The 23,591-nt window shown below is 47.4% G+C and overlaps 1 protein-coding gene across 1 annotated transcript; it reads left to right on the top strand.

Annotated features, from left to right (window-relative positions):
* The first annotated feature begins 1,279 nt into the window (after positions 1-1,279).
* On the top strand, positions 1,280-19,027 carry Blvrb (biliverdin reductase B). The gene is made up of 5 exons (XM_032894115.1): positions 1,280-1,495; positions 13,680-13,844; positions 13,987-14,076; positions 15,604-15,732; positions 18,765-19,027. The coding sequence occupies exons 1-5, from the start codon at positions 1,417-1,419 to the stop codon at positions 18,920-18,922; spliced, it is 621 nt and encodes a 206-aa protein (XP_032750006.1). The 5' UTR covers positions 1,280-1,416; the 3' UTR covers positions 18,923-19,027.
* The last annotated feature ends 4,564 nt before the right edge of the window (positions 19,028-23,591 follow it).

The following is a 23,591-nucleotide window of genomic DNA, read 5'->3' as shown; positions in this document are numbered from 1 at the left end:
CACTCCCACACTGCCACTCACACACCGGGCCCCTGGCAACGTCACACACACTCTCTCCACATTCACACTCTCACGGTGTCACTCCTTCGTACGGGGTCAGTCAGGGTCAAACCTTCGAACCGTCTGTCACACGCAGTCATTTGTAGTGTTTTCCTCTTTGGAATGTGCCTGCAGGGTCATTCACTGTGACACACACTCAGATATAGCCACCACCAACAGTGACACTCATATATCACCAGTAGTGTCACATGTAGTCACCAATACAGTAAACAGCGCCCTGCAGGGTCATACATTGATAACTCATATACAGCCACCACCACAATGAGGGTCATATGAAGTCACTTGAACAGTGTCCCGGGATGGAATAGTGCTCTGCAGAACCACACACTGTGACCCACTTAGATACAGCCACCACCACCAATGGCACATACAGTCACACATGTCACACGCCTCCAAGGTGCCATAGAGTGTCTACACTCACACAACACAAAGTTCACAATCACACAGTCTTACAGGCTTAAAACGTCCCACCAGTCGCCTAGGCACAAAAGATGACACACCCTGTGTTGCTACACACCCATATATCAGAGCCTCAACAAGACACAAAAAGAATCTCAGTAAATGTCACACACACACAGCCACACATAAATGGGATCATATTATCACACACCCATGTGGAGTCCCGAACCTTCCCAATCCGAAAGTCTCACACTCCCTACAGCTTACCTCACACATACCGCACACTCGTACCATATCGCACAGGCTGAATACCCTCACAGTAGCACCCACGGACGCCAAATAACAACATCAACGATCTCTATACACAACTCACATTGCAACACAAGGAATGAAACAGAGTGTCGCCCACAACCATGCTGTCCCTTGTGTCACTGAGGGTCACGCAGGCACAGAATCACCCCACACACACCTCTAGCTTGTTGGGAGGAGGCTTTGGTGGAGGCGAGTACTCAGCCTTAGCGTCTGTAAGGGGGCGTGAGCAAGGAGAGCGCGGTGGGCGTAATGCGGTAGGCGTAATGCCCCGGCCGGCCCCGCCTTCTAGGGGGGTGGCTGTCTCTAATAGGCTGAGCGCTGAGTGACAAACTGCCCTAGCACCGCCCACTCCCTTCCCTAGATAGGGGCATGGCTTCTACTTCTAATCGCCTATCGGAAAAGGGGGTCTTGAAATGCAATTTGACTCCTGCTCCGCCCACTCACGCATTTCCCAGCAGGAGGCGTGGTTGGCTCGGTCCCGCCCTTTGAACTCAAATTAGGGGGTCGAGTCGGAGGTGGGAACGTCGTCTGGCCCCGCCCCCTCCTTCTGTGTGGAGGAGAACCCGCTGCGCGCCCCACCTTGCAGCTACTGGGTTCCCGCGCGTCCTCGGAGTTCTCAGCTTTTCCGGCCCTGGACCCTGCAACATGACTGTCAAGAAGATCGCGATCTTCGGTGCCACCGGAAGGACCGGGCTCACCACACTGGCGCAGGCGGTGCAAGCAGGCAGGAGCCGGGGAGGGTGGGGGAAGTCATGAGCACGGGGCGGAGCTCTGGGAAAGTTCGTTCTGGGGCCCAGTGAAGACCACACGAGGCGGTGTGTGCCCCAGCCTGTGGGCCAACAAGTGGTCGGGGGGGGGGGGGCAGAAATAGAGGACTCTGAGATTAAGCTTTATGTGAGTCCAAGGCATAAAGGAATTAACCTCGGGAACCTGGAGGACTCCTCTGACAGTTATATGCAAACCAGGGGCTATTATGAAATGCTGTGACTGTGGTGGTGGTCCTAGTTAGCACACCCTGAAAGGGTTTTCTGAGCCAGTACCAGCTTGGCACACAGCCACCCGGGCCATCTCCCTCCACGTGTTAAAATCCTGGTGAGCCTCATTTGGAATGGAAACTAGTGTGTTACCCACTTGACACATAAGAAAACTGAGAGGACTGTGCCAGGATTTGAACTCTGGTTCATGCTCTTGAGCACGCCAAAAAAAAAAAAAAAAAATCCACAAAAAAACGTCCACAGGCTTATAGTTTGGTCACTGGAACAGAAAATCGCAAAGGTTAGGCAGCATGTTACTTCGAAGAGAATGGAAGGGATCACACTAGAAGACAGGGTCAGTCTAAGAACTGTAGTTTTCGGAAGGCCATTGAACTAAAGCTTTGGGGCTGCCCTGGAGGAGGGCGCAGGATCCCCCAGCATCCCCTGGCTCCTTGGCCTAGAAGTTAACTTTGGACCAGACCTGAAAGTTCCAGATAAAGGGCCACACACACCCTTGCTAGCCTTGGCGATTCCTAAGATACTGACTATCAGAGTGACCCAAAAGGGTGGAGGCCACCAGCAGCCCAGTACATTTGGATTCCCAGCCCAACGCCTGCTTTGGGTGAGGTCTTCTAAAAGTTCCATTTCTCACCTCCACCTCCATCCCCCACGCTCCCCCCATGGGCTGTCCTCCCCAGGGACTTAGTGAGGCCCTTAATTCATGGCAAAGGAGAGAGCCCTGAATCTCCTGGTGAAAACCAAACTATAGTCTGGCTGTAGTGGTGTGCTCCAGTAATTTCCCCCACCACTGGAGAGGCAGACGTAGGCGACTCAGGATATCAAAACTTGGCTACGCAGCAAGTTCAAGGCCATCATGGGCTACCTTAGACCCTATGTCAAAACAACAAAACAGAAGCAAGCTGCTGATAAATCATTTCTAGGGAGGAAGAGGGAAGGGAAGAGAGAAGTTGAGAAGTGCTGTGTCACCATGCACTTGTGGAGTATCCTGTTAAATACCTTAATCCCCAATACCACTGTTTACCGATGGCTCACCCTGCTGGTCACAGGCGGAACTGCACGCAGGAATTTCGGGAGGCCTGGCCTGGCCTGTTTCTCCTCGCGGTTCAGAAAAGCCTCTAACAGAAACAGGAAGAGGAAAAAAAAAAAAGAAAAATAAGAGGCAGGGAGGGAGCAGGCGATATAGCTCTCAGAGATGAGGCACCTGCCTAGAAACCACTTGTTAGAAGAGGCCTGAGGGGGGCGTGACTCAGTAGGCCCCATTGCCTGGCATGCCCAAGGCCCCTTGTACAACCAAGGAAAACAGGTGGCCAGGAAGGGCTTGGATTTTATTTCCTCAATGTCATTCCGTAGGGCCAAGGGTCTGATAAACATGAACTCTGGGGTCATCCTGTACATTTTTTTTTTTGAAAATTTTTATTGGATTTTTTTTAATTTCAAAAGTTATTCCCTTTCCTGGTTTCCTGGACATAAGTCCCCTATTCCATCCCCCTCCCCGTCTTCTGTAAGGGTGTCCCCTCCCCACATCCTGCACATTTAAGTAGCCAGGTCTACCACATACCACAGTGATGTGGCCAAATGTTTTGTCATTTACTGTTAGAGACCTAAATATCTGTAAAATAAATACAAGAAAGAGAAAAGAAGACCAATACTGAAGCAATAGTTGCAGGCTAGACATATGGGTCAGTGGGTAAAGGTACCTGACAAACTGAATTGATTCCCCAGAAAGAGAGACGCAGCTCAGAAAACTTGACCTCTGACTTCCATACATGCACACAGATAAATAAGAGTAATAGATAGGGGTTGGGGATTTAGCTCAGTGGTATAGCGCTTGCCTAGCAAGCGCAAGGCCCTAGGTTCGGTCCCCAGCTCCGGAAAAAAAAAAAAAAGAGTAATAGATAAACAGATTGCTAGCTGTGAGGTGGTGGTGCAAGTGTTTAATCCCAGTACTTTGGAGACAGAGGCAGATGAATCGCTGTGAGTTCAAGCCCAGTGTGGTCTACAGAATAAGTTCCAGGACCGCCAGAGATACACAGAGAAACCATATCTCAAAAGGGAGGAGGGGTGCCTTGAGACACTGATTAAGTGACTTACAATGTAGAAAGTGCTTAGAACCAAGGCTCATGTATGGTGGGTGCCTATACTCCTTGGCCAAGTAAACTCTGATAGATTATAGCCCAGTCTTGAATGTAGCTCTGGCTTTCTCTACCCACTAACTGTGTGCTCACGGCTAGTTACCTAATCCTGCCTCAGTTTTCCTTTCTTCAAAGTAGGTACTTTGTAAAATTGTTACAATCTAGGACTTTTCGAAGGGGTCAGTGTGAGTTCTGGACTGTTTTAAGTTGGTCACAAAGGATCAAAATGTATGATGCCGCTGGAGTGGATAGAGTCTGAGCCTAGGCCCTGGCAGCCGGGTTCAACCACCTACCTTCAGTAGGATAATTAATGAATGAGAAAAATTAATAGTGAGAGCACAAAAAGGAGATAAATTTAAGGTAGGCATGTTGGGAAGCTCCTCCGATACTCAGACTCATCTTTCTAGGTCTTGACTGAAGGTGTACATTTAAATAGAAGACAAGGGGCAGCCATACATAAGCAGTCCCTCTTGCTCAAGGTGCAGTCATCACCGGCATCATCACGTTGCCCTGGGTCCTCTGAAGAGGTCTGACGAGTTGTCAGAACCATGAAATCTCTTCCTCTTCTGGTTGGCACAGGGCCCCAGGCTCCTCCTCCTGCCAGCATGAGACATTTGGGGAAGTTGCAATTTTGGGGTGGGGGTGGGGGTCCACTGTTTCAAGCAATCTGGTTATCATCTGCCTTCCTGTCAGGGTGCTTACAGCATGCCGGATGTTGGTTGGATACATGGATGTACCTGTACTGGGTCAAGCAGTGAAATTTTGTATCGAGTGTTAAGATTTAAAAAAACGGGGTTGGGGATTTAGCTCAGCGGTAGAGCGCTTGCCTAGCGAGCGCAAGGCCCTGGGTTCGGTCCCCAGCTCCGGAAAAAAAAAGAAAAAAAGATTTAAAAAATAAAACAAAAAAAAAAAAAAAAAAAAAAAAAAAAAATAAAAAAAAAAAAAAAAAAAAAAAAAAAAAAAAAAAAAAGAAACAAAAAAACAAAACAAAACAAAACAAAAACAACAAAAAAAAAACTCTTGGAAGAGTGGAAGTTCAGCTTGCAGCATGTTCTGGAAAACATAGTTCAAGGCCAGCCTGTTTTGGGTGATATTTTGTCTCCAAAAAATAAAAAGGAAGGAAGGAAAAGAAAAACTTAAAAGGGGGGCTGGAGAGATGGCTCAGTGGTTAAGAGCACCGACCTGCTCTTCCAGAGGTCCTGAGTTCGATTCCCAGCAACCACATGGTGGCTCACAACCATCCCTCTTCTGATGTGTCTGAAGACAGCTACAGTGTATTCATATAAATAAAATAAATCTTTTTTAAAAAAAAAAAAGAAAAGCTTAAAAGGAATGAACTTTGCAACTTATTCTCAAACAGGAAGAGAAAGGAAGAGACAGATTTGTACATGTATGAATGTATTTCTATGCAAATATATAAATTCTACACATCACATGCTATGTACATAAGTAAAAAGAGGAAGCAGGCTGAGAGAAGCTTGCAATCTCTCTATAGCTGAGTTTATTTAAAACTAAAAACTTAACAGAAAGCCTGACCAGATGTTTGACACCTGTATTCCCAGCACTTAGGAGGCAGACAATAGGAACACCACTTCCTAAGGCCAGCCTGAGTTACATAGTGAATTCCATGATAATCTGGGCTACAGCGTGACACCCTGGCCAATAAATAAATACAAAAACCCATGAACAAATTGTTAGTGATAGATGATATTGTTAAAGGAAAAAAAAATCACCACACATTTTAGGGTGGCTTAGTGGGTAAAGGTGCTTGCTGCCAAGCCTGATGACCTGAGTTCGATCCCCAGGATCCACATGAGTAGAATAAGAGAACTGACTTCCCACAAGTTGTCCATACACAATTTACAGATGCACACGTGGTAAAATACATGTAAAATATTAAAAATAATGTAAATAAATGCAAAAGATAAAAGCCTGTATTTAATCATCTCACAGAAGCTGTCATGGGAGAAAGATAAGATCTGAGTGTGTGGGGCTGGGGATTTAGCTCAGTGGTAGAGCGCTTACCTAGGAAGCGCAGGCCCTGGGTTCGGTCCCAGCTCGAAAAAAAAAAGAACCAAAAAAAAAAAAAAAAAGATCTGAGTGTGTGCTGTCTGGTAGCTTCTAGCTGCGTGTGCTTCTTGCCTCTTTTTATTTTATTTTCTATCCTTTTTTTAATGTATGTTTTGTCTGTGCACCCCTTTTATATCTGGTGGCCATGGAAGCCAGAAAAGGAGGCCAGATCCCCTGAAAAAATGGCCGTGTAGACAGTTGTAAGCAGCCACCCTGTGGGTCCTGAGAGTCAAAACCAGATCTTCTGATAGCATAGCAAGTGAGCTTAACCACTGAGCCATCTCTTCAGCGCCTGCGTGTGGCCCTTTTAATTTCAGCCTGAATTGTGTGGTTTGCTTGGTTTTTTGTTTGTTTTGTTTGAAACAGTGTCTCCCTGTGTAGCCCTGGTAAGCCTGGAACTGAACTTTGAACTGGCTTTGAACTCAGAGATCCACTGGCCTCTGCCTCCTGAGTGCTGGGATCAAGGTTGAGCATCAGAAGCTGCTGTCTAGGCCGGGCCGCAAATGAGCTTCCGGAGGCTCCTTCTTCAGTAGTCACAGGGCCATCTTCTTTTTTTTTTTTTTTTTTTTTGGTTTTTTTTTTCGGGGCTGGGGGCCGAACCCAGGGCCTTGGGCTTCCTAGGCAAGCGCCTCACCACTGAGCTAAATCCCCAACCCCTCACAGGGCCATCTTCAAACTCAGGAACATGGGGGCAGGGAGCTGAGCCTTTGTTTATGAGGTGTGAGGGAGGCGGGAAGCAAATGTGAGCCCCAAGATTCCCGGGGCTATCAGTTATTCCTAGGTCAGCAGAGAGTCAGGATGGAGCAAAGAAAGGCGATTTAGAGATCCAGGGGAAGAGGGTGGAAGAGTCGGACGCAGAGCGCACACACCAGGAGCAAAGGCCGAGAAGTCGGAAACAGTAAGGTAAACTGAGGAATCGGATGAAGTACAGTAGGCGAAGGAGATGGTGTCTCTGAGAGGAGAAGCCAGAGGAGCCCAGAAAGGCACTGCCCTGAGCAGTGGGAGTTTTACTGCAAGGAATGCAGGGACCAGGAAGGACCTGGACAGGGAGAGGCTACTCTCGAGACTGGGTTTCCAGGGGGCAGGACAGGGCCCTGGAGTCCAGGGAGGACCCAGGCAGGGATGAAAAGAAGACTCTGGGTGAGGTCGCACAAGAAAATAAATCCTGAGATGATTAAAAAGCATCACAAGTCATTGCTGATGGCGCATGCCTATCATCCCAGCAGTTGAGAGGTTGAAGCAGGAGGATTGCTATAAGCTCAAGGTCTGCCTGGGCTGCACAGTAAACTCCAGTCCACTCTAAGCTACAGTGTGAGACTCTTTCTTAAAATAACAACAGCAATAATAACAATAATAATAACAATAACAATAATAAGTTAACTGGGGTCTGACGAGATGGCTTAGTGGTTGAGAGCCCTTGTTGCTCTTGTAGAGGACCTGAGTTCAATTCCCAGCACCGACATCAGACTATCTTATAACTCCGGCACCTTTGGTCTCCACGGGCAACTGCCCTAAATGCACAGACACACACCTGCCCTCGAATGCACAAACACATAATTAACAAGAAACAAAAATTTAAGTAAATAAAATCTTTTTAATGAGTTAAGGGCTGGAGAAATGGCTCAGCATTTAAGAGCACTGGCTGCTCTTGCAGAGGTCAGGAGTTTAGCTCCCAGCACATGGTGGCTCTCAACTGTCTGGTATGCCAGTGACAGCATGCTCATGTACATTAAATAAATCAATACATCTCTTTTAAAAATGAGTTAAAATTTGGCATGGAGATTAAAGCCTGTCGCCCCAGCACTCTGGATGTGGGAGCTGGAGACCCAGACCCATCGCCCTCACCTCTACAATGAGCTCAAAGCCAAGTTGGGTTATATGAAGCCCGTCTCAAAAAAAATTAAATATAAATATAAAAGGCATAATCACGATAGCAAGCCCTCACTGCTTGTTTCAGGACTGGGGCTTTGGATTCATTTGTTTTAGTATAGCTTGGTTTTTATGCATTGTTGTTGTTGTTGTTGTTTAGTTTTGCTTTTTCTATGTGGGATTCAAATCGAATGCCTTGCATATGCAAGCATTTTGTGGCTGAGATTCTAAACCTCTTAAATTTTTATATTTTTAGATTCTTGAGCTTTTTTAATGTTCTTTTTTTTAAGTTCATGTCTTTCTAATATTTCTCTGTAGCATTTTTAACTATGTACATGAGTCTATGTATGGGTTATGCAGGTGATTGACAGGGGTCAGAGGTAGCAGACCCCTGACGCTGGAGTTGGTTACAGTTACAGCTCCTGACCTGGGTACTGAACTCTGGTCCACATATGTAAGAGCAGCCAGTGCTCTTGACCACTGAGCCAGCTCACTGTGGATAGTTTGTTTGCCTTCTTGCCAGCTTCTAAAACTTAAAAAAATATATAAATAAATAAGATCAAGGATAATCATGGTGTCGCAGAGGCAGAAACAGACAGATCTCTGAGTTCAAGGGCCAGTCTGGTCTACATAAAGAGCTCCAGAATAGCAAGGGCTATATAAAGAGACCCTGTCGGTCCCCTCCCCCACACCTCCACCCTGCCAAAAAATTAATAAATAATTAAAATATTGTAAAAATATTTTATCTTAATATATATGGATATTTTGCCCACCTGGTGCCCACAGAGGCAGGAAAAGGCATCAGATCCCCTGGGATTGGAGTTACAGTTGTGAGCTGTCGTGTAGGTGCTGAGACTCAAACCTAGATCCTCTACAAGGTCAACAAGTGTTCCTAACCATCTCTCCCCAACCCTAGTTTGTTTTTAAGGCAAAGTCTCACATACTAACCCAGATTGGCTTTGAACTCCTGATCATTCCGCCTTGGCTTCCCGACCACTGAGATTACAGACCATCGCCAGTCACCACACCCGGCATGACTTGGTCTCTTTCACATAGCTATATATACATATATTTTGTTCTTCCTCAAATTTTTGGAACATTCATCAATCTCTTTGTTTTTTAATTGTCAAATGCTACTGCGTTATGCATGTATGTGGGTTTAAACAGTTGGTAGATGTTATGAAGACTGATAGTACCATTGTACGTGTAAAAATTTGGGAGTGAAAACATGTTTTTGCTTCCCTCAGTCTGTTATCTGGTGGCAGAACCGGTGGGTCACATGATCAAGCTGTGTGTAATCTTTTGAAAAACTGCCACAGAGGAGCTGGAGCCTTGGCTCAGTGGTTAAGAGCACTGACTGCTCTTCCAGAGGTCCCGAGTTCGATTCCCAGCATCCACATGGTGGCTCACAACCATCTGTAATGGGATTTGACGCCCTCTTCTGGTCTGAAGACTGCTACAGTGTACTCATATACATAAAATAAGTAAATAAATCTTTTTATAAAAAAGAGAGAGAGGGGTGGGGATTTAGCTCAGTGGTAGAGCGCTTGCCTAGCAAGTGCAAGGCCCTGGGTTCGGTCCCCAGCTCCGAAAAAAAGAAAAGAGAGAGAGAGAGAGAGAGAGAGAGAGAGAGAGAGAGAGAGAGAGAGAGAGAGAGAGAGAAAGAAAAATTGCCAGAATTTTCTCCAAAGTAGTCACATCATTTAGGGTTACCTCAGCACTGCATGAGAAGGGAGGGGCTCCTCCCCACCAGCGTGCCAACCCTGACACCAGGCTTTTTCTTTCTTTCTAAAGATTTATTTATTTATTTTGTGTATATGAGTACACTTGCTGTCTTCAGACACCAGAAGAGGGCATCAGACCCCATTACAGATGGTTGGGAGCCACCATGTGGTTGCTGGGATTTGAACTCAGGACCTCTGGAAGAGCGGTCAGTGCTCTTAACCACTGAGCCATCTCTCCAGCCCCAAGCTTTTCTCATTACATCACCTTGACAGGTGTGAAGCGATCTCTTACGTGTAGGTTGGTTGTTTGGTCAGTGGATGGGCTTTGGTTTTTTGAATCCAGTTCTCATGTAACTCAGGTTGGCCTTGAACTCCTGACCTCTTTCATCTTCCTCATAGTTGTTAGAATTATAGGCATTATGGCAGGTAACAGGTTTTGCTGGGTAGCTCTGTAGTCCTGGCTGTCCTTACACACTGTGTGGACCAGAGTGACCTCTAATTTGAGATAATCTTCCTGCCTCCCATGTGTGGGACTATACTATCATACTCTCTTTTCTTTTTACTTATTTTTTATTACATGTTACTTGTTTAGTGTGTGTGTGTGTGTGTGTGTGTGTGTGTGTGTGTGTGTGTGTGTGTGTGTGCTTATGGAGGTCAGAGGACAACTTTAGTTTGGTCCTGGGTAGCCTTGTTGGATCTTCAATGCCTCTACCCACTGAGCCATCTTGCCAGCCCTTTTGCCTTTTCCTTCCTTCCTTCCTTCCTTCCTTCCTTCCTTCCTTTCTTCCTTTTTTTTTTTTAAATATTTATTTAATGTATGTTAGTACTGTAGCTGTCTTCACACACACAAGAGAAGGGCATCTGATCTCATCGCAGATGGTTGTGAGCCACCGTGTGGTTGCTGGGAATTGAACTCAGGACCACCTCTGGAAGAGCAGTCAGTGCTCTTAACCACTGAGCCATCTCTCCAGCCCCTCTTTCTTCCTTTTTAATTTAATTTTATTTACTTTTTTGGAGATGTGGTTTTCTGTAGCTGACCTCAGTTGCTCTGTGGCAAAGCTTGTCCCCGAGTTCTTGATTCTCCTGCCTTTGCCACCAGAGTTCGGGAATACAGGTGTGTGCTACCAGGCCCACCTGCTTTCCTTTCCTTTTTTACATTTGGGGGCGTGGTCAAGTGGGGGTGGGGGAGGGCGCATATTTCTGTGGAAGTCTATCATTCCTCAGGGACCATCTCACCGGGACAGGTGACTGAGCAGGCTGGGCTGCCGGGTCAGCAAGCCCCTGGGACCCGCCTGACTCTGCCTCAGCTCTGAGATTACAAGTGCGCACCACCACGTGCCTTTTCTTTTCCAGTGTCACCCTTTCCATCCTCTCACTCCTGACTTTTCCCGCGGAACCTGGGTGTAGAATCCACGCTGCTGTAGCAAATGCCTTTTCCGCAGCTCTGTCCTTTTTTTCTGCTCGGCACGTTGGCGTCCTCTGAAGCACCAAAAGTTTGTGAGGTTTTTTGATTTTTTGAAACAAGGTCTCACTAGAGACCAGACTGGCCATAGACTCACTGAATTCCAACTGCTGGGAGTAGCGGCGTCAGCATGTTCGCACAGCCATGCGTCTTCAATTTTGATGAAGCCCCATCATCTGGTTTTGCTTTTCCTTGTGCTTCTGATGTCATAGCTAAGAACCCATCTTCTTTTTTTTTTTTTTTTTAAAGATTTATTTTTTTATTACATATAAGTACACTGTAGCTGTCTTCAGATACACCAGAAGAGGGCATCAGATCTCTTTACAGATGGTTGTGAGCCACCATGTGGTTGCTGGGAATTGAACTCATGACCTCTGGAAGAGCAGTCGGGTGCTCTTAACCGCTGAGCCATCTCTCCAGCCCCAGAACCCATCTTCTAACATGTAGCCATCAAGATGTGTTCTTATATTTTCTTCCAATAAGTGATAGTCTTCTCTTATTTATGTCTTTGACCATTTGGATTAATTTAAAAAAAAACTTTTGACATTTTTATTATGTGTATTGTGACCCTAGCATGAGCCTAGGTGGATCCCAGGGGCTTGCTTGCCGGGTGGGAAGAACAACTCCAGGGTGTTGGTTCTCTCCCTGTATCATGTGCATCCCAGGATCGAACTCAGATGGTCAGGCTTGGCAGCAATCACCTTTACTGACTGAGCCACCTCACTGGCCCTTGGGTTAAATTTTGTATATTTTGTGAGGTAGGGCTTCCACTTGAATCTTTTACATTCAGTGCCCTAGTTACAGTTGTTAAATACTGGTTTTGTTTTCATTTGAGACAAAGCCTCATGTAACATAAGAATTCATGTGTTCAAAGTTATCCTCAGCTATATTGTGAGTTTAAGGCTAGCCTGGGCTACATGAGAGTGAGGAAGAGGAGGGAAAAACTAAAGGGGGAGGAAGAGAAGGAGAAGGGAGGGGGGAGAGTAGGAGAGGGGGAGAATTTTCGAGGGGAGGGGAAAAGATAAGGGCGAGGAACGGAAAGGAAAGAAAGGAGACAGAAACAAAAACATGGAGAGATATTTTCAGTGTCATCTTACCAATGGTACCAGCATAGGACCTAAAGGCTAGAGAGATGAAGCGGTTTGCCCAGGTCATCACGAAGCTAACTCTTACAGTAGGGCTGGGATCCCAAACCAGAGTTGATTTGAGGATTAAAGGATCTCTCCCAGATTGGTATCTGGGACACAGTGTGTGTTAATTGCAGAAATGTTATTTACAACATTTATAGAATGTTATGAATGTCCGGTGCAGTGCCGCAGGCCTGTCACTGCAGCTACCCAGGAGGCTGAGGCGGGACCGTCCTTAAGTTTCAGGCCAGCATGGGCTATAGGGAGTTAAAGTCTAGCCTGAGCAAAACCTCGAGATCCAGCTTCATCATGAAAATTAAAGTGAGCTGTGGATGCAGCTTGGCTGGTAGAACACTTAGTGCGCATGAGGCCCTGGGCCCCATCAGCTAGAGAGCACGCTCCTCCCACACTAGCACGCGGGAGGTGGAGTCGGACGAACAGGAGTCTGAGGCCAGTCTGGAATACACGAGACTGTGTCTCAAAGAGCCAATAAATACAAGATTAAAGTTAAAAGAGGTGGGCGAAGACTAGGTAGAACTTAGAGTGGAGGACTTATTTCATCTCAGGGACTCCCTAGTTTCTGTTCCTGCTTCCCCCAGGGGTTATTTAGTATCGGCAGCAACATCTTCATCACTGTATCAGAATGTAAAAGTCTCCCATCATTTACTTGTGAAATTGGTGTAGGCAGTACCCAGAGGTACGGACACTCTTCTATTTTTGCTTTTTCTGTATCATCTTCAGACTAAGAGACAAATCCCTGTGACAGGTGCAAACAGTGACTGCAAAGTTTTTACTGATTTATTGATTGATTGATTTGATGACTTTTAGTTGTTTTTCATCAATTTTTTTTTCAAGTTAAGGGGTGAAACTCAAGGCCTCAGTTATGCTAGACAAGCACTTTGGGGATTCTAAGCAGGGGCTCAACCACTCAGCCCCTCACTGGGGGATTCTAGGCAGGGGCTCTACCACTGAGCCACCCCCCCCAGCCTCCCTTAATCCTTTCTTTCAAAGTTTTCTTTGAGACAAAGTCTCGCTAATTACTCAGAAGGTTCCAGCCCATACCTCTGCCTTCTGAGTAGCTGAGTCACTGGCCTTTGAAACCACAGGGGTTTTTATCGTCAGTGAACACTAGTGATACCCTGGACTAAGGATGGGGACTAATCCCAGCTTCATTCAGTCTCTGAGAGTTTGGTCCCTCACTTTCCTCATGGACGGGGGACTATAGAGCAAGTGCTATGCCAGGGATTAACCAATTCCTTCCTGGGCGGTGGGGAGGGATAATCAGGGGTAGTTCCATGGAGACCTACATTCAGATAATTTGTGAGCCAGCAGGAAGGTATGCCCTATTTTAAGAGCTAGCTAGATATCAGCTGTTAATTTGCCAGCCTGAGGGTCATTGCCCAGGAATAGGGCTGGGAAAGGAGAACCCTGGGAAGAAAATAGGTTTAAGGGTTCACAACACCCTGTAGGGTCCTGAACAGTCGCCCTCGAGTCCGCTGACCTGCCTTTCTATTCCTCTTTGTCCACAGGTTACGAGGTGACGGTGCTGGTTCGGGACTCCAGCAGGCTGCCGTCAGAGGGGCCCCAGCCAGCCCACGTGGTGGTGGGAGATGTTCGACAGGCGGCCGATGTGGACAAGACTGTGGCTGGACAGGATGCCGTCATCGTGCTACTGGGCACTGGCAACGACCTCAGTACTGAGCCCCCCCTTTGCCCTCGGCCCCTCCCTGCACCTCGGCCTCCAGCACCACCCCCGCCCCCAGCCCCACCCTTGCCACCCCTGCCACCGCCGCCACCGCCACCTGCCAGTGACAGCCACTCTCTGTCTCCTCTAAGGTCCTACTACAGTAATGTCCGAGGGCACCCGGAACATTGTGGCAGCCATGAAGGCACATGGAGTGGACAAGGTCGTGGCCTGCACCTCGGGTGGGTGGTGGGGTCATGGAAGTGGGGCTGAACTGGGAAGGGGGTGAGTACTGAACAAGCAGCCCCCAGTCCTCTGAAATATGGCATTAAAGCTATCCCAAGTTATCAGACATTCATTGAGCACCAATGGCTAACGTAGCAGTGTGCCCTGGATTCTGCACCCACAGGGCTCATAGATAGAAGTGAGATGACAAACAGATCCGTGGTTGAACTGACCTCCCAGATAAGCAGAGCCAAGATAGAAAAGGCACTACGGAAATATCAGGGATGGCAGTGGACAAGCCTGGGAAGAAAATCATAGCCAAGAGGTGGGAAACACCTCACAGAGAATGTGACGCAGCTTTGGTAACCGCCAACTCAACTCGCTGCCTTCCCCAGTTATGTTTAGAGAAACTGACATTAAACAAAAGTTCCTGGGGGCCTGGGATGTGGCTCAGCAGTAGAGCCCCTGCCTAGAATCCCCTAGTGAGGGGCTGGGGGCGTGGCTCAGTGGTAGAGCCCCTGCCTAGAATCCCCCAGTGAGGGGCTGGGGGCGTGGCTCAGTGGTAGAGCCCCTGCCTAGAATCCCCCAGTGAGGGGCTGGGGGCGTGGCTCAGTGGTAGAACACCTTCCGGCTTGTACAGAGTCCTAGGTTCCATCCACAGTATTGAAGTAATCCTTAGTAATCTGGAAGGAATTAATAATAGCAATTTCGATGCCCTCTTCTGGCCTGCGGGTGTGTATGCAGATACAGCATTCACATACATTAAATACATATTTTTTAAATTGTTTTATTTATATATGTATGAGTGCATTGCCCACATGTTAGTCTGCATACCATATTTGTGCCTGGTGGCCACTGTAGCTAGAAGATCCCCTGGAACTGGAGTAATAGGAAGTTGTGAGCCACCACATAGGGGCTGGGAATCGAACCCAGATCCTCTGTAAGAGCAGTAAGCGCTCTTAATCGCTAAGACACCCTTACTCACACCTCCGAGATTCTCAGTTCTTACTGGAGCAGTGGCTCTGTCAAAAGTCGGTTGGCAGAGAGCTTACAGTGCAACCATGGGGGCTGAATCGGGGTCCTCAGCACCCTCATTAAAAGCCATGCATAGCGTTATTCCTGTAATCCTAGCTCTAAAGAGGTAGAAACAGGAAGATGTCTGGGGCTCGCTGGTCAGGAGCCCAGCTAAATTGCTGAGCTCCAGATGCAGAGAACGCCTTTGTCTCAAAAACTACAAAGAAGGGCCCTTGAAGGAACCCAACATCGACCTCAGCCCTTCCCACGCAGTGCGTGCACGGGCACACATATCACACATACCAGTTTTTAAACGTGTTTGTTGTGAGTGTGTGGAGGACGTGCATACGGAGGTCAGAGGACAACTTGGCAGGAGTCAGGTGTCTCCTCCCACCATGTGGCTTCCATGTTGTCAGGCTTGGTGGCATGGCTCCGAGTGCTGGGACCTGCCTTCACGGCTGGCAGGCAATGGTAAGCCACCTAATTATGCTCAGCCCAGGCTAACCCTGCCCTGTGTCTATTCCCACTAGCCTTCCTACTCTGGGATCCGAGCAAGGTGCCCCCAAGCCTACAGAACGTGACCGATGACCACATCCGGATGCATAAGATTCTGGAGGAGTCGGGACTGAAGTACGTGGCTGTAATGCCCCCACACATTGGTGAGTGGGACGCGGAGTGCGGGCGGGGCGACGATATCACCACCAGCATGTTCTCCATCCGAGAGCTTGGCCCAGTCTTCCCCGGCTCCTCTAAAACTGGCAGCACTGGGTTCATATGCAGATGCACACCCATAGAAGGGAAAACTATGGGCTGGTAAGATGGCTCAGTGGGCAAAGGCCTGTTGATCCCTAGGACCTGAGATCAATTCTGAGACCCACCTGGTAGAAGAGGAGAAGAGCCCTCCTCAAAGTTGTCCTTCGGTCTCCACAGATGAGCTGTGTCGTGTGACTCTCTCCTCAACAACTAAGTAAAACAATTTAATTTTATTTTAATTTTAGATTTATCTTATTTATATGAGAGTCCGCTGTAGCTGTCCTCACACAAACCAGAAGAGGGCATCAGATCCTATTACAGATGGTTGTGAGCCACCATGTGGTTGCTGGGAATTGAACTCAGGACCTCTGGGAGAGCAGTCAGTGCTCCCATCCACTGAGCCCAACAATTTAATGTTTTTTTCTGGGCTGAGATCGAACCCAGGGCCTTTGCGCTTGCTAGACAGCGCTCTACCACTGAGCTAAATCCCCAACCCCAACAACAATTTAATTTTTAAGAAAAACGATTTAATTTTATAAGTAAGATGATAATTGAAAAGCACCTTCCTCAGAGGTGGAAGGCAAGGGTACGTGATGCTCCAGAATCTGGAGCCAAGGCAGAGCAATTACCAGTTCTAGGCTGGCCTAGGGTTCGAGAAGACGTTCCCAAAATCCAAAGCAGAAAGAAAAGTAGCAAATACATTTCTGTCCTTCTTAGCCTCATCTCATCTTCTGCCTCACGTAGCCCAGGCTGACCTTGAACTTCCAGTGTAGCTAAGGATGACCTTGAACTTCCGATCCCCCCGACCCCACCTCCCAATTCTAGAATTACAAATGTTCTGCGCCACACCTGGTTTGTTTGGTTTGTTTGGCCGGTTTTAATTGTTGTTTTCATTTAATTTTTATTTTATTTTATGTGTATGGTGTTTTGCGTGCATTTTTGTCTATGCACCAAGTTTGTGCAGTGCCTAAGGAGGAGAGAAGAGGGTTTTTTGAAACCCTCTATTTTTTTTTTTTTTTTTTTTGGTTCTTTTTTTTCCGGGCTGGGGTCCGAACCCAGGGCCTTGCGCTTCCTAGGCAAGCGCTCTACCACTGAGCTAAATCCCCAACCCCATATTTTTTTTTTAATTTAACATCTGTTTATTTCTCTTGTAAAGGCACCCAAAGGAAAATCATGTTTGTTTACTAGATGCAGAAGAGGTCACCCCTTGTAGGACCAGTACAGTTACTTTGAGAGTAATTGTAATTAGACTGGGCCTGGTGGCTTCTGCCTGTGATCTTAGTCCCTGGGAGGCCGAGGCCAGAGGATCCTTAGCACAGGATCAGATGAGATCCTGTCTGCCATAATGTCCTGCCATGGCTTCTCTCCCTCCCTCCTGTCTCTTCCTCCTTTCCCTATCTTTTTTTTTTTTTTAAGATTCATTCTTAGCTGGCCGGTGGTGATACATGCTTTTAATCTCAGCACTTAGGAGGCAGAGGCAGGCAGATCTTTGTGAATTCAAAGCCAGCCTGGTCTACAGACAGAGTTCTAGGACAGCCAGGGCTACATAGAAATCCTGCCTCAAAAAAATTTTTTTTTATTTTTATTATTTTTAACTATGTGTATATGTGTGGGTATGTATTCATTAGTGCAGAAGCCTGGGGAAGCCAAGTGTTGGATTCCTTAGTCCCTAGAGCACCGGTTTCTAACCTTCCTAATGTGGTGACCCTTTGATACACTTCCTCATGTTGTGGTGACCTCCAACCATAAAATTTTTTTCAAAGATTTATTTATTTATTTTATGTATGTGAGTACACTGTCACTGTCTTCAGGCACACCAGAAGAGGGCATCAGATCCCATGACAGATGGTTGTGAGCCACCATGTGGTTGCTGGGAATTGAACTCAGGACCTCTGGGAGAGCAGTCAGTGCTCTTAACCGCTGAGCCATCTCTCTAGCCCACATAAAATTATTTTTCTTGCTACTTCATAACCGTAATTTGCTACAGTTATGGATTGTAATGTAAGTATTGTTGGAGATAGGGTTTGTCAACGGGACGGAGACTCATAGGTTGGGAGCTCCCTTAGCGTTATGGGCAGTCCTGGGATGCCTGCTATGGGTGCTGGGAACCAAACTCGATTCTTCTGAAGGAGCAGTAAGCGCTTTTCAGCACCAAGCCATCTCTCCAGCCCAAAACCACCCTCATTTATTATCCCTGTTTCCTGATACCGGAAGTTGGCAAGACTCAAAAGGTAGCTCTTGCATGGGGACTGCTTGACCTGTGCATTTAGAAGGTGACAGAGACTGTAGTGACAAGGAGTCTGGAGGAAGATGCAGCTGATCCGACAGCACAGCTACATATGGCCTCCCTGTGTGTCCAGCGCTTCCTCGCATTGATACAGCTGGGCTGGTAGGAAAAAGAGGCTCAAGAGACACCAGATAGGGCTGGAGAGATGGCTCAGTGGTTAAGAGCACTGACTGCTCTCCCAGAGGTCCTGAGTTCAATTCCCAGCAACCACATGGTGGCTCACAACCATCTGTAGTGGAGATCCAATACCCTGTTCTCGTGGTGTCCAAAGACAGCTACAGTCTACTCAAGACAACATGAAATAAATAAATCTTAAGAGAGAGAGAGGGAGAGAGAGAGAGAGAGAGGAGAGAGAGAGGTGAGAGAGAGAGAGAGAGAGAGAGAGAGAGAGAGAGAGATTCCAGACATTGTGGTACATACCTGTCATCCCAGACCACATGATTGAGGCCATCCTAGGTGACATAGCAAGCCTCAGTCTCAATAAAAAAGTTATTTAATGAGCTAATATGTGAAGCTCCCACCCCACTCAACCCCCACCACCACAACACACAAAACACAGACATGCATCATATATAAAACTTAAAAAGTTAAAAAGAAGGAAAGAAAAACTAAAAAGGATGGCCAGTCATTCCCAATGTCTTTTTCTCACAGGGGACCAACCACTAACCGGGGCCTACACAGTGACCCTGGATGGACGAGGGCCCTCGAGGGTCATATCCAAGCATGACCTGGGCCACTTCATGCTACGGTGCCTCACCACCCACGAGTATGACGGACAAAAGACCTACCCCTCCCACCAGTATGACTAGGACCCTGGCTGGGAGGGTCCCATCCTGAGAAATGGCACACATGGAGGGATCAATCAATTTATAGCCAAGAGCTTCAAATTCTTTCAGAAAACCTAATCCTAATTTCCCTCTGTCTGTGTATGTTTTTTTTGGGGGGGGAGGTCTTACACACATGCTGGGTGAACCCTCTAAAGTTGATTGATTTACTTATCTAGGGATGGGAATAGAATGCTATGGTGCCTATGTCGAGGTCAGAAGACAATTTGAAGGTTTCAGTTTTCTCTCCATGAAGGTCCTGAGATTTGAACTCAGGTCAATAGGATTAACAACAATCACCTTTAGCCTCTGAGCCCTCTCGGCAACCCTCTTTAAAAAACATAAAAAAAACAAACAAACAAACAAACAACTTAGAGGTCTTGCTAATTTGCCCAAGCTGGCTTTGAATTATTGATCTACCTGTGTTGCGGGATATTTGATCACACGGTGAACCCCAAGATTGTGTTATTTACTGAAAATACGTGTTTACAGTTGTGGTGTGGCTGAGCCCTCAGCACACAGTTTTAATCCCAAATAATGAAAGTAAAATTAGTTTGTAGAAGGAAGCACCCGTGTTTGAAAGTGATATCTAGTTGAATAGCAGACGAAGTGATGAATCAGAGAAAGATTTGACCCAACAGGATCTGCCCAGTTCTCATGAGGAGAGAGAGAGGAAAGGGACGCTACGTAAGAGAGCAGCGCAGAGATGGAGAGAGAGAGAGAGAGGCAGTTTGACTGGGACCGTGCAGGTTGCAGAGAGAACAAGGTGGACACAGATGAAGACAGAAGGAGCCAGAGAATGAGGAGGAGCCAGAGGACTAGGACAGATGGCCAGAGATAGTTTGAGGACAGACAGAGCAGTCCAGGAGAGGCCCAGAGATGCCAGACTGACTAGGTCAGAGGAGGTGAGGCAGAGCAGCTGAGTTCTGCCATCCAGGGAGCAGAAGGAACAGGAAAGGGCGGTCTTAGTCAGCAGCGAGTGTCTAGGCCCAGATGACGTCATACAGAGACTGGAAGCTTCCAGGACTAGGCCTAGGTCAGCAGACAGAGGCGGTCAGCCTAGGGGATGACAGTTACATCAGGAGCATAAAAATAGCGTTTGCACTCCTGCTTCAGCTTCTGAGTACCTGGAATTGTAGGCTTGTCCTACTACACTGTGAAACACTGTGAAAATGTCAGTGTTTCTCTGGATTGGATGTTTTGAGTATTTCTTCTTTTACTTATTCAGTAAGAGTGTTTTGGGGTTTTGTTTTTGGTTTTTTTTTTGGTCTATGCCAGTCCCTGCGTTGGGGCCCCAGTGATGACCAAGGTAACCCATGCCTCAGGTTTCCTAGCTCTCACAGAGCAGCGGGAATGATAGCTATGACCCTGCTGAGACACCCCAGCTCAGCCAGAGCTTCGAGGCTCAGGCCGGATGCAGTTCAGTCACCCAACACGCCTTGAGCTTGGTGGAAGACGGATGTATATCCAACCTGAAGCCCGGATTAGTAAGAGTGTGCCTAAGGAAGGGTCTAGAGTAGGGCAGCATTCCTGGCTAAGAAACGCGAGCAAGGGACAGAAAAGCATATGGCTCCTTTGACCAACTAAACCGTGTCCCTTGCAGTTAATGACAATACTACACGCCAGGCGTGTAACCCCGGCACTTGGAGGAGGGAGGCAGGAGGATCATCAGTCCCAGGCCATGCTTTAATAACAGGAAATAACACCACCACCATATTAATACAGCCATTAAAGTGAAGTAGAGATGGCCAGAGCTAAGGAGGTCTGCGGAGGCTGAATTGTCCAGTCGTTGTAAAAAGGCTGATCTCAGCACTGACAGGATGGCTCAGCAGTTACGGGGGCTTGCCGCCAAGACTAAGGACTTGAGTTCAATCCCCAGGTCCCACATGCAAGAAAGAGTGAACCAACTCCTGTAAATTGTCTTCTGACTTCAACATATGTGCCGTGCTATGTGTTTGCCCCAAATGAATAAATGTAATGTGGTTAAGTATTTTAGAACAAGCCAAGCTTTGCTGGCCCTGGTGACTTACAAGTGCAATCCCAGCACTCATACTGCTGAGGCAGGATGACTAGCATAACTTTGAGTCCAGTGTAGGCTATGTAGACTATGTAGTATTAAAGGGGCTGGAGAGATGGCTCAGAGGTAAAGCACTCCAGAGGTCCTGAGCTCAATTCCCAGCAACCACATGGTGGCTCACAACCATCTGTAATGAGATCTGATGCCCTCTTCTGGTGTGTCTGAAGACAGTGACGGTATACTCATATACACTAAATAAATAATCAAACCTAATCCAAAGAGCCATTACACTCCCCACCACCACCAAAAAAACCCCCACAGGTGCTGGGAATTGAACCTGGGACCTCCAGAAGAGCAGCCAGTGCTTTTAACCTCTATGTCATCTCTTTGGTTTTATTGAGTTTTGGGGTTTTGTTTTTGTTTTTTTCAAAAGATTTAGTATGTGAATACATTGTAGCTGTCTTCAGACACACCAGAAAAGGGCATCAGATCTCATTACAGATGGTTGTGAGCCACCATGTGGTTGCTGGGAATTGAACTCAGGACCTCTGGGGGAGCAGTCAGTGCTCTTTACCTCTGAGCCACCTCTCCAGCCCTGTTTTTGTTTTTTGAAACAAGGTCTCATACAGCCCAGGCTGTCTTCCAACTCTATTTATGTGGCCGAGGATGGCCTGACCTGTCTAGCACAGTTCCCAAGCACTAGAATTACAGGTGTGAATTGTGTCTGCTTAGGTTTTATTTTCTAAAGCTTCTGGACACGAAGCCTTAGAAGAGCAGGACCACAGCAGGGATTTGGGAGGGATTGAAGAAGCAGGACCTCCCTCTGGATCCTGGGTTAATAGTCTGTGTGGGGCAGGAGGAAACTCAGACTGTAAAGTGATGTATGTCTGTGCATGCCTGGTACCCAGTGAGGTCAGAGGATGATCAATCTCCCGGAACTCGGTTTATAGATCGTTTTGAATCAACCTGTGGGTGCTGGGAATTGAACCTGGGGCCTCTAGAAGGGCAGCCAGTTCGGTGTTACTGACACAGGGGCATTGGAGGATTGCCAGGTTAGGATGGAGAAGGAGGGGAAGTTCCCTACACTGGCAGTTCATGTGACACAGGCCTTGTAATCCCACGTCCTCGGGAGTCCAGACAGGCAGGTGGAAGGAAGAAGGAACATGAGCTACAGAGCGCGGTGAGGCCGGCCTTGATGGGCTGAGAAGCAGTCTTGAGGAAAATAGGAACTGCAGAGACGGCTCAGTGTTCGAGAACACTACTGTGGCTCGTACTCATGCCATGGCGGCTCACGGCTTCCTTCCCAGGGGATCCAAAGTCTTCTGTGCTCCAGACAGCCAAGTAGTGCAGGCAGGAATGTGGGCAAAACACCGAGACACAGAATCTTCTTTTGCTGGGAGGTGCTGGCTCACTCGCCTTTGACCCCAGCACTTGGGAGCCAGAGGCAGGCGGATCTCTGCTCGTTTGAGGCCAGCCTGGCTACAGAGTGAGTTCTACGACAGCCAAAGCTATTCACAGAGAAGGCCTGTCTTGAAACACAACCTCAAAACCTAAAAAACAAAAACAAAAACAAAATAAGTTTTTAATTAAAATGCAATTGGGGGAGCGGAGAAAGAAAGGAATGCTGGGTGTTGTGACCTTTAATCCAAGTACTCAGGAGACAAAAGTAGGCAGATCTCTGAGTTCAAGACCAGCCTGATCTACATAGAGAGTTCCAGGACAGCTAGGGCTACATAGGTAAGATCCTGTCTCAAAAGATAGAAAAGGGGTTGGGGATTTAGCTCAGTGGTAGAGCACTTGCCTAGCAAGCACAAGGCCCTGGGTTCGGTCCCCAGCTCCGAAAAAAAAAAAGATAGAAAAACAGGTGGGAATATAGCTCAGAGGTAGAGTGTGTAGTCTGTGCTTATCACATACAAAACCCTGGATTCAATCCCTAGTACTAGGGGGAAAAAATCACTCCTTCCAACAAGTGGGGTGGGGCACATGCACACACTGCCCATCCCATCGCCCTCCTCTTCCCATTTACCCACTCTGTCTCCTGTACCCAGTGGGATATCCTGTGCAGTATCACACAGTGAATCCCAGGAAGATGGCGGACAGGTTCCAACCCAGAACAGCCACAAACCTAGACAAAGCTGCTTCTCTTCTCTGCGAAAACTTGTCTTTACTGAGGGTCTGGAGTTTTCTCCCTGTGTGCGTTCAGAACGCCACTATGGGGCTTTTGCTGATTGGGGGAAGGTTGTGTTGGTGGTGGTGGGTTTTGGGGGGGTGCGTTGAGAAGACGGAGGAACCAGCTCTCTCTGTGTAGCCCAGGCTGGCCTGGAACTCACTCTGTAGACCAGGCTGGCCTGGAACTCAGAGATCTGCCTGCCTCTGCCTCTCCAGTGCGGGGATGAAAGGCATGTGCTACCACATCCCGTTCAGGAGGCGGATTTTTGTATTTTGTTTTGTTTCCGTTTGTGTTAAAGAGCATTTATTTGTCGTGTGTACCTGTACTCAAGTCACATACACATACCAGTCAGAGGACAGCTTGTGGGAGTGCCTTCTACTTTCCCTAGGTGCCGTCTTAGTGACAAGTCCCTTCCCCCACTGAGCCATCTTGCTGGCCCCCAACTGTGGTGTGATTTTGTTTCTGCC

This window comes from Rattus rattus, chromosome 2 (genome assembly GCF_011064425.1).
Source record: "Rattus rattus isolate New Zealand chromosome 2, Rrattus_CSIRO_v1, whole genome shotgun sequence".
Lineage (NCBI taxonomy): Eukaryota > Metazoa > Chordata > Mammalia > Rodentia > Muridae > Rattus > Rattus rattus.
Note: the sequence above shows the minus strand (reverse complement) of the source record. Positions and strands in the feature narration are given on the sequence as shown.

What these genes read in the sequence shown, in the direction of transcription:
- Blvrb (XM_032894115.1), top strand. Translation starts at nt 1,417, where the DNA reads ATGACTGTCAAGAAGATCGCGATCTTCGGTGCCACCGGAAGGACCGGG. An exon ending in GGCGCAGGCGGTGCAAGCAG is followed by an intron (nt 1,496 to 13,679) that starts GCAGGAGCCGGG and finishes CTTTGTCCACAG; the next exon opens with GTTACGAGGTGACGGTGCTG. An exon ending in TGTAATGCCCCCACACATTG is followed by an intron (nt 15,733 to 18,764) that starts GTGAGTGGGACG and finishes TTTTTCTCACAG; the next exon opens with GGGACCAACCACTAACCGGG.